The sequence below is a fragment of the Pygocentrus nattereri genome, chromosome 11 (genome assembly GCF_015220715.1).
Source record: "Pygocentrus nattereri isolate fPygNat1 chromosome 11, fPygNat1.pri, whole genome shotgun sequence".
Lineage (NCBI taxonomy): Eukaryota > Metazoa > Chordata > Actinopteri > Characiformes > Serrasalmidae > Pygocentrus > Pygocentrus nattereri.
In genome coordinates this window covers 28525022-28536275 of record NC_051221.1, presented here as the reverse complement: position 1 = coordinate 28536275, position 11254 = coordinate 28525022, and the positions used below count along the sequence as shown (strand labels likewise).

Below are 11254 nucleotides of genomic sequence, written 5' to 3'. Positions count from 1 at the left end.
AAAGCTTAATATCAAGCCCTGGTATATTTAGTTGTTCATGTAATTTTAGTTGTTGATGGAAATTTCTGTTATACATTTCTTCAGTTTTTTCCCCTGATGCGGAAAATGACTAATATGTACTTAATGGCTGTTTTAACTGGATATTAAGTAAATGAAAGCTGGTCACTGATGTAACCAAAGCAAAAAGCAAAGCATTTATTCACCATATGGCCAAAGGTTTGGAGACACCTGCTCTTCTAGTGTTTCTTGTGAAATCAAGGGAACTAAGGGAGTTTATCCCTCCTTTTGCTGCAGTAACAGGCTCTACTTTGTTGGGGAGGCTTAATACTAGGTTTTGGAAGATTGCTGGATCACAAATGCTACTTTAACTCAAACTCCACAGTCTTAATAAACTGACCTATAGTCACAGCAAAACTGACTTAATATAAAGACAACCCAAACCATCTGACTGCAAACCTCATGACTTTTTCTGATATACAAACAACCTATTTTCTTGGGTTGTCTCTAGGCCAATACACAACCGCCCAACACACTTGGAAGAGTGGAACTAGAAAATCTGTGTACACCTGATTAAGGAATGATACCAACAGCCAAACTGCTCAATTCAAGTTAAATTACTATCAAAATAGACTATACTTCTGACTTTACTGCATATGTACAGTACACTTGAAAGAGGCCCAGGATATTCTGTAATAACTCTTGCTAGGACCAATCAATCTGAACGAAACAATGTACAACGTGCTCCTCAGTATATGGTGCTTCAAACAAACTGTGATGCCCCTATGTCGGAGCGATGAGGCGTCAGACAGCTGTCGCAACGTTTAGCCCTCGTTTGCAACTTCCCGGTGCATACCCCTGTACCCCTTCACAAAGTCACTCAACTTCTTATCACAATGGTGGTGCACAGTATTGAGCAGTGCATCAAGATATGTAGCATTTTTTTTTTTTAGCTCAGACTGCTTAATTCTAACGGGACTTACTACAGAATCTCCCTGTATATCAGTTGTCACCTGCTAAGGGTAATAGCCTTATTACCTACTCAAGGCCTTGCATTTAATCCAACATCACACCATCAGCAATTTGTGAACACAAAGATGACACATTCACTTCAAGTCAGCTTAGAAATCATTGCTACTTTTCAAACCAACATCTACAGATTACTGCAAAGTGCAGAAATTCAGTGCGATCCAGGCACAATGCAAACAGAAGTAATGGAATGACTGAGAGCTAAACATCTCTTGTCAATGTGAAAAATTATACATTCTGTGCCCCCAGACATTTTTCAAAAGCTCCACTGAAAGCCAGATAAGAGGGCATTTTCTAACCTTTTATTGTCCTGTTTCAAATAATTCTAAGAACATTTTCTTGCTCTACAGTTCTTCCTCACTTTCAAAACATACTATACAACATTACACAACACTAAGCAGGCCAAGTTTTACAGCTCAGGATTCTGCCTGAACAACACAAGTCTGACATTTAGACTTGCTTTGGGAACATATTTATAACAAGTCATGCCAGAACATCACAAGGCTCCACTGCTACACTGCCCATAAAATGTTTGGGCAAACAGCCTTCTTTTGAAATGATCACTGTTACTTCAATTAAGGAAGAAAAATAAAGGCTTGTGAACATTAAATAATTATTTACTAATACTCTGAAAAGATTCTAAAAACAAGAAAATATGTTTCAGATTAAAGAAGATGAACCACTTCTTTACCCTGTGAATGAATACAAGGTTGTATGGGCTGAATCAGTTTTTGATCCTCTGTTTAGGAACTCACCTCTTTATGACTACAATGACCAGCAATACTAGAGCATAGATAGTCATAGGTGGTTGGGATAGTGTAGTGGTTAACACCTTTGCCTTCTACACTGTAGACTGGGGTTCAATCCCCACCTGGGCAAACACCCTACACTATACCAATAAGACTCCTAACACCACCTTGGCCTACCTATGTAACATGATCAAATTGTAAGTCGCTCTGGATAAGAACGTCAGCCAAATGCCATAAATGTAAAATGTATTTATGATGACTGTCCTGTGCCCAACCTCAGAACTGCAGTGGCAAAACAGTGATCCAAAGGCACAGTTTCAGCTACTGCCAATATCAGCTGTTTGAAATAACTGTAATACCTTAAAATGAACATGCAAATCAGTCACTGTGAAACAATCAATTAACTCAATGATATTGATCAAGCTTTTAAACTGACCATGTGTCTTTCTTTCCATGCTAACATGCATATCAGTATAAGGGAAAACTGACACACAGGAAGATGCTTCTGTTTCCTACTCAATCACTCTCACTCCCACTCTCTGAAGTGACATAGGAGCCCTCCTCTCCTGTGTTTGCCAGGAACCAGTTACCTGAGAGAAAACATACAAATCCATGTCCACCAATAAAACAGCAACAGTTTAATATTGAATGAAGTCTGCTAAAATTCCATTCTTACCAGTTGAGGCAGAAATGTCTTCATCTTTAATGTGGTCAAAATCATAGCCTACAAAAGCACTCTGTGTGGGAAATGACCATAAAAATATTTAAACATTTTACAAAAACAGTGTTGTAGTGCTATAGCTACAAGCCTATGCTATATACAAACACCACGATAACGTTAAAACCACGAAACAATTCTAAGGGTAGATGTGAGTATATTCAATATAACAAAAACATGCCTTGTATTTGAGGAGTGATTTCCACTCTCCCTTCTCTTTCTTCACCAGTTGGATCACAGGTTCATTGCACTTAATTTCCCATAAGCACTGTTCTGTGTTGATGTCACTGTGCAACTCCAGGTTGGCACAGTAATGTTGGTTGTTCACATATGCACTGGGGTGAAAAATGTTAAAATGTAAAACATACACAACGAAGACTAAATAGATCAACTCATTACTAACTTTTAGAATGTACTCAAAATTTATCTAATGAAGTATATGGCAAAACCACTATAATCAGCACATGAAAACTGTACACTGACCTGTAAAGCACCCTGTCAGTGAAGAACTCACATTTCTGCATAACAGCGTTGATTAGTTTTACCTTAAGAGTGACTGACTCTTCACTTTGAAACCACTTGATCTGTGGGTGAAAACTGAAGGTGCAGGGGAAAAAAAAAAAAAAAAAAAAAAAAAGTTAACCATCAATACCAACTTTTACAATAAACATACAGCTGTATGCAAAATGGTGAGTGTCCCTAATCAAATTAAATGTTTTTCTAAATGAACATGTTAACAAATCCTCTATAGGGAACAAAATTTAAATGAGTCATTTTCTGCTAAATTTAGTGCACCATTACCTATTTTTTTGAGGTGTTTAACATATTAAAAAATTTAAACAAGATATAAAATGTATCATAACTTTTGTATAGCCCCCATATTGTTTTACCGCTTCCCCCAATATGTTAAAGCCAGCAAATAAAAAGTGATTGTGTTTTAAATGCACAGATGCATGTTCTCTGTGGAGAGTGCTTATTTACATGTATAATTTGACCAGGAGTGTCCAAACTATTGTATAACATCAATTGCTATTGCAACATGTAGGTAATACAAATATTCCCATAATATGTGGTCACATCTTTACAAATCTGAAATCATTATATACTGTGTGTGTGTGTGTGTGTGTATATATATATATATATATATATATATATATATATATATATATATACACATATACACACACACACACACACACACACACTATGTACTGTATATATGTATATATATATATATATATATATATATATATATATATATATATATATATATATATATATATACACATACATACACACACACACACACACTATGTACTGTGTATATATATATATATATATATATATATATATATATATATATATATATATATATATATATATATATATATATATATATATAAATAAAAATAAAGAGAGGGGGCGGGACGCAAGATTACCTTTGTGGTAAAATACCCAGAGGCTTCTCAGTGTACAAGGTCTCATTTCTGAACTGAATGTCATCTGTAGGTTCCAAAAATATTTAGAATATTTTACATTTAGAAAATTATCTAAACCGGGCAGAAGGTTTGAGTCATCCATCAAAACATGGAAGATACACTAAGCTTCACTTGCCTTCTTGTGAGCTGTTAGAAATGGCAGCAGTCCAGCTTTCGGGCAAAAAACTTCTTAGATCATCAGATCTAAGTGAAAACAGAAGGCTTAACTGATTTTAAACATAAAATACATGACTGAACACTGAGGCTGACAGTATATTTTACCATTTTCTTGATAAACTGTATTACTGCAATACACATGCTTTTCTAAACATACTGTGGATATTGTTGGTACTTCCACTTGTCTTCAGTGGTGATGATGGTAACCAACCATTTAAATAGGTTAATACCTCTAAAAGCTCCCTCATAGAAAGTTCTCACATGAAATGGTTATGAATACCACAGCCTGATGCCCGAGACATTGTTTTCATGATGTTTTGATTAAAGATTTGGGCCTAAAACACATTTTTAAAATACACTTATGTACAATACACTCAAAGTACACACAGGCAAAATAGTCCTCAAAAGAACCCCCCCACCACTACAACCACTGAGTTATAATTTTTACTATCATCACCATTACATATAAAAACAAATACGACACATGTAGGTTTAATAATCCTTCTGCATAGTTCATATAAAGCCTATATTTGAGTTGTAGATATCCTGACTCCTGGTTCCTATCACCACCACCGTGTTTATAAAAAAAAAAAAAAAAAAAAAAAAAAAAAAAAAAAAAAAGTGTCTCTACAATACACTATTTTGCATCAAACCATTCCAAATTACTCTGTTTACATGTCAATCATTTGATTTATGCAGAATAATAAAAATTTAATTTCCCCTAAAGGAAACGCTGAACAACTGCATGTTTCATTAAAAAGTGTTTTCCTTTTTAATTTAATTTAGTGCAGTATAGTATGAAACATTGAATAACATTGTGTTAAGAGAATTAAATGAATTTTCTTTAATTGATTTTTTCAAATTCAATTTAATTGGGAAAAAAAGAGGTATAAATGCTAGTCACTAATGTTACTTCACTCACTTTAGCATATGTTCATCAGGTACCACATGGTCTTTACTCGATGCTCCTTTAGGAATTGTGATCTGGTTTAGGTCGTTAAGCTCCTCTGAGGGCTCACAGGGTTCAGTATTCCTGCTCTCAGCAGTAAGCTCCACTCCACTGCAGAGGTTGACAATTCCAGCCTTCATCCTACTGGCCAAAGCCTCTTCAGCAGCCTGAAACCTTTGCTCCAGAGACACTGCCTCACTTGGATACCTATTCAAGCCAAAAATGAAAAAAAACAGCAGCTACTTGGCTATATTTCGACTGAAAATAATTCTGAAAAATAGAACTCCAAGCTCCTGCACATTTTTGCTGCTGTTCCTGCTCTGTCACACCTCGTCCAACTAATCATCTCATTACAAAGCCCTTCTGACATTGGATGCGTCAGATTAGTAAAAGACTAAATAACCAGGATGTACTCCATGGCTAGGGCTGGAGAACCTACATCCTGAAACTTCTTGGAGTACAAAAACTGCTTACAGACCAGATCTACTTAGACCAAAATTAAAAGGAAATGAGACAGAAAGCTAGATGATAACCTGCTACTATCACTGAACTCCACTGCAGCAGAGGCCTCCTCTCTTTGGCAAAGTGTCTTCAGCAGCTCCAAATGTTGAGGGTTTGTGGTGCCCATTCCAGTTGCAAGAATTTCCGTGTGGACATTATATTCGTTGATAAAGGTCTTTAGACCGGGCACACGGATCATGTGTATCTGTTTTTAACAGATATATGTAGCAGTTTTTACTTACAAAAACACAGACAAAAGTCTTCAAAATTGTTAATAATTTGTAGTGTAGATTTAAATTATAAAATATCTTTTGCTTCAAAAGGTGACCAAAACAACAAATCCTACCATTGGATCAACCCAAACAGAATTGCCCAGGCACATCACCACTTTGGCTTGATGTATTTTTCCTTTGATCTTCAGACTGATAGCTCTGGTAACCTATCAACAAAAACAAAAAAACCTCATGGAGCTCATGAAGACCTGAATAATTACCTGATGAGCTGGATCAGCAGTGTCTGGACAGAGAATAAGTGAAATGGTGCATGGCAATAGGTTCCCAAAACTGGAACCAAAGAACCAGAGAACAAGCCAATTTTGGGTTTAAGTGAAGTAACCCTGGAAGCAAAACTGGATAAACATTGTGTGAGCTGTGAAAACTGTAGATGTCTTTGGGTTGAGCTGATCCTGAAGAACGCAAAGTTGCAAATCCAGTACACCCATTGAAACAGAATTTTTTTGTTGTTGGAAGAAACTGTAATGCACTGATGTATAGAAAGGCATAACTGCCCTACATTTGTAAAATACAAACAGTGCAAGGTAAATTCAAAGATTACTGTTCTTTACCAAGTGTATATTAAAGCAGAAAAAAATATGTACACTGAGTAGCCTAAACATTTACCAAAGCAAAAAGGCATTTTTAAATATTGTTGGTAATGTGTATTGTATAGGTACCCTTGGATTCCAGTCCATTTCTCCATCAATGGGTTTGATCCTGCACAGAATGATTTCCACAGCTTGACCAGGAAAGCTCTGGAACTCAAGAGGAAGCTGCAGCAGTTGATGTGACTTCACCTCTTGTTTACGCCCCTCATCAATGTAGTGAACAATGACGCTGTTGAACAGCTGATCTCCTTTTTCTGGCACCTTGATCACACACACCCTGCCACACAAAAAGAAAGCCCACCATCAATCATGTCCCTATATTAAATGTATGATTATATATAAGAATTGAATACTACAAAAAACAAACAAAAAAAAAAAAACCTACCTATGATATGCATCATCTTCTTGTATTGCATAAAAGCCTCCCTTCACCACTTCCTTTGCACAAAGTCTTTCTTTAGCATAGTGTGAATTCAGTTCATCAGCAAAGTCTTTGTAACGGTCCTCTTTTTGGTTCACAATACGTCCATAGTATACATTTGCATGTTTAATGTAAAGGGGCAAAACCTTGAAGATATTCAACAGAAAAATAATTCAGTTTATGTTTCAACAAAATGCTCTCTTGAAACAGAGTCTGTAAAAGATAGCAGCAAGTTTACCAGGACAGTTCCAGAGTCAGGATGAAGGGGAAAGTCAAGCGTTTTGTTGACTGTGTGTCTGTCTGGGCAAACCATACTGTCCCTATGTGGGGCAAAGATGGAGGAGACTGAATAAGAGTTTTTAAAAATGCTGCTTGTAATCAATAACTGAAGGAATGGCTTTTAACCAACTATCTGCAGTCCGTAAGTGGTGGATGGCGTCACATTTTGTTATTCTGACTCTGTACTTGAACACACTTAAATGGAACATCTATGTAGCTGAAGGGATAAATATTAGCTTTAATGTAAGGTAGCTTTTAATATCAAGGTCTACCAGCGACCATACATAACCTGACCATGACCTTATCACAGATTAGTTGGCATGCTTCAAATCATAATTTTTTTTTTAACACCTCACTCTTTTACTCTAAATCAGAATTTACTCTCTCAGAATTTATCATCATGCTTCTTCTCAACAAAATTTGAAGGAGTGAGTCTCGACTGAGGACGATTGCACAGTTTGTTTTTAAAACTGTTGGACATTGTTCATTCAATCCAAACATCTCATTAAATGCTGGCTATGTATGCTTCAACAACACAGTCAGTTTTTCATTACAAATCTAATGTGCAGAGTCAAAACAAAAAAAAAAAAAAAAGTGTCCCAAATACACACGGGCTGCACTGTATGCTGATTAGGCTGAAGTGTAAAGACCTGCAGAAGCCCAGGCTTCTCAAGTGGCTGCAAAGTCCTCTGTCGATCTTCTGTTCTTCCTTGGCTTGCTGTACTCCCTGAGCAAACTGCAGAAGCTCTGGGGGCAAAGGAGTGCCTGTGCGCTTCAGGTATCGCAGCACTCCGGAAACATGACGAGCATTTCGCTCTGACAGCAGCAACACAGACCGCACTACAGGAGAGGAGCTCTCAGCGCAGTCCTGACACAATAAGGTTTAAACACACACAAGCACTCTCTAACCAAGATATTCATGATCAACACATTAACTTTGGTTCTATGAAGGTTGACAGACTGATTAAATACAAACTGGTTTGTTCTGCTGTTTAGTGAAACTAATCAAGCCTACTTGTGCAACCTCCATTAATATTTTTGCACAAAAACATACAAAGAAAAGTCATGACTTGCTGCTACCTTGTTAGAGAGATTCTGAAAATTCTCAGACATGCAGAATAGTCGAATCCCAAACAGCTTAGGTGAGCTTGGGAACCCATAATGCACCACACATGTGGCGTCCCTGATACCAAGAGCCTTCATGCAATCATTGGTAGTCACTGGTGGAGGAGGGCAGAAAGGAGAACATTTTTTACTTAAAGTGATTAACATGTTTAAATAATGTACTCAAAGTGCCATCAATACCCATACCCAAGATAACCTGTGTGCCTGCACCAATGTCTTTCTTCCACTGCTCAATCACAAAGTCAAACTGGTGGGTCAGGCGTTCATGAGCTTTCAAGGAGAACGCTGCCGTGTTGCTGACAGCCTGGATAAATATGTTACAAGTTATCTTAATTGTAGGTGCTTCTACAAATGCAAAACCCTAGAACTAGTTACACTGCCTTTCCCCTTAAATAAAAAAAAAACAAAACTTGTGCTTCTGCTTGATTGGAATGCAGCCACGAGCCTTTACGAATAAGACTGAACACCCTTGTTCAAGAGATGCTAATTATAATCTTGCATAAACAAATATGTTCACTGTACCTTGTAGACATGCTCCACCTCTTCTGCCGAGTTTGTAATGACAAGCGTTTTCTGGGGAACAGAAGGGCTGAAGTCTAGAGAGCTGAGCAACACTGAGGTCTTATTGCAGTCCAGACACAAGAGGATCATCTTTAGAAGAGAATTGCATGCGCACACACACACACACACACACACACACACACACACACACGAGACGTTATCTTACAGCAAATATTAAAAAAAAAAAAAGTAAATAGGGTTAATGCATACCTGACAATTTAACATGTTATTTATGAAATGTTTAAATTTACATGAAAACACAAAATGTCAGAAATATCCGTACAAAAAAATGGCCAAGTGTAAATCTGTATGATGTAAACCTATATGAATCCAACATACTGTCCACTTCGGCTAAAACGTGTTTAAATTAGGAGACAGCTTGGTCTATGGGCTAAGATTCAAGCAAAAATTCAAAATTAAACACCAATGAAAATTTCTTGAAAGATGTACAGTAGACAAAAATACTTTAACTGGAGAACTAACAACTGTTCTATGCTCTTGTTAATTTATGTGTTCTCTCAATCAGGACTACCTACAAGCAGACTGACTTACCTGATGAACACTGCCATACACTGCTGCTTCTTCTGGGACTGTGACAATAATACAGGGGCTAATCATGTATTCTCGAACCATGCCTTCCAGCTCTCGACTCCAGTGGTTGCTGACCGTGATAATCTGCCGTGGACACACAGCTCTCTCTTTTTTGGACACCACTTCTTGGAAATGCCGTAAGATGACTGCCATCTTACAATGTGTGAGACAAACACATTGACAGGGTTACAATCTCAATGTCAAAGTTTTCTCTGTCTGCTGTTCCCCTATTCTTTGCACTTCTCACCTGATCAGGCGCTCGTGAGAAAAGTTCAGAAGCTTCATCCAGAACCAGATGGCAGAGCCTAAGGAAGAGGAAGCAGTGCACCCCCAGCAGCCGGGCCAGGCTAAAGGGGGTGGTGACGAGCAACTGACCTGATGTACAACACACACTTAAGACTCAGCCTTTAAGTACAAACCCAAGCTCATGTTCACCAATGACTAAGCTGGAATAAGATTCTCTTATGCATATGCATGTGTGTGCTAAATTAGCAAATGTGATTCAAGAGCTGCAAAAAACCTACCTCAAATTTGCAAGTGTAGGTTTCTATCTTAAATCATAAATTGTGGTGCCAATAGCAAAATCAACAATGTATGCTCACAATTCTTCTGTATCTTGGCATTTTTGGCCTCATCCTTGCCCAGTCCAAGCAGCACGGCAGCAGGGTGGAGATTCACAACTGTCTGGCTCTCCTCTAGCAGGTCTAGCACAATCTGCACCTTCTCCCAGCCTGGACAAAGGATCACTGCTATGGGCTGAAAAGAGGAAAGAGCAGGGGAGCAAAGTTAAAAGATACAAATAAGGGAATAAATAAGGCCTGAAACCCAGTGGCTGGGGAAAAGAAGAAAAAAAAGAAAAACACAAAAACACAACCTGTCCTCAGTCAAAAAAAAAAAAAAAAAAATGTAAAGCCTCAATTTGGAACTAAGCAAGACTAGAAGAAAGAGGGTCAGTACAGATATGGGGTTTAAACAGAATATCATTGTCTCTCTCACCCCGGTGTACGTAGTGAGAGCATTGAACACAGAGGCCAGTTGCAGCTGAGCCAGTAAAGGGGGCATGTAGGAGAGAGGATCGTTTGCATTGTGGCACACCATCACTGTGTCACAACCCCGTGCCACAGGGGGCCAGAAGAAGCTCTCAGCCAGGCCTGGCCCACTGTACTTCCTCCTCAACAGGAACTACCACAGAAAGAAAGGACTACTTAATAAAATAAGACATACATAATATTTTGCATGTATGTGACAAATTAATGAAAAAAATATTTCTTCCATTTCTTGTAATTTTATGAAACTGATTTACAAAGCACCTGCTTGCAATGACATGACAGAAGTAGATGAAATGAGATATTCCCACCCAAAAAACGAGATATGGTGATTACCTTGCGGAATTGCTCAGTGACAGGAGCATGGCTTAAGCTACTGCAGGGGTTAATGGCAATAGCAGAGTGCACCAAAATTCCTCTCCTGCTGGGCTCACAGTACACAACCTGGCACACACAGGACCAAAAAAAAAAACAAAAAAAAACAACAACAACCCCACTCCTGATCTCATTCAAAGCAAACAATTCATTCATAACAGTAAGCAAGAATGAAAGACGGATATGAAATAGAAAACAGATTTCTCGCTACTGATGATGAAAAGCCAGTGAAGTATTAAGCACTTACATTATCATCAGTATATTCTGAGTCTGAATTTAATGGATCTGGATTCAGCAACTGTAGCAATCTATACATAAGCAAAAGTACAGTACAAAGGGAATTATGAACAGATTCCAAGACACCAACACAAAATA

General features: G+C 37.8%; 1 protein-coding gene across 1 annotated transcript in view; it reads right to left on the bottom strand.

The window, feature by feature from the left end:
• Nucleotides 1-1985: 1985 nt before the first annotated feature.
• tdrd12 (tudor domain containing 12) overlaps nt 1986-11254 on the bottom strand; it is a 15764-nt gene continuing 6495 nt past the window's right edge. The window contains 22 exon segments of the mRNA XM_037542977.1: nt 1986-2365; nt 2452-2512; nt 2675-2828; nt 2977-3090; nt 3933-3980; nt 4092-4175; nt 5071-5304; nt 5631-5803; nt 5945-6037; nt 6551-6758; nt 6867-7048; nt 7141-7222; nt 7832-8049; nt 8262-8401; nt 8493-8610; nt 8829-8957; nt 9420-9611; nt 9706-9833; nt 10061-10214; nt 10455-10640; nt 10841-10948; nt 11127-11187. Of these exon segments, the coding sequence (XP_037398874.1) occupies nt 2292-2365; nt 2452-2512; nt 2675-2828; nt 2977-3090; nt 3933-3980; nt 4092-4175; nt 5071-5304; nt 5631-5803; nt 5945-6037; nt 6551-6758; nt 6867-7048; nt 7141-7222; nt 7832-8049; nt 8262-8401; nt 8493-8610; nt 8829-8957; nt 9420-9611; nt 9706-9833; nt 10061-10214; nt 10455-10640; nt 10841-10948; nt 11127-11187 (2941 nt within the window). The 3' untranslated portion in view covers nt 1986-2291.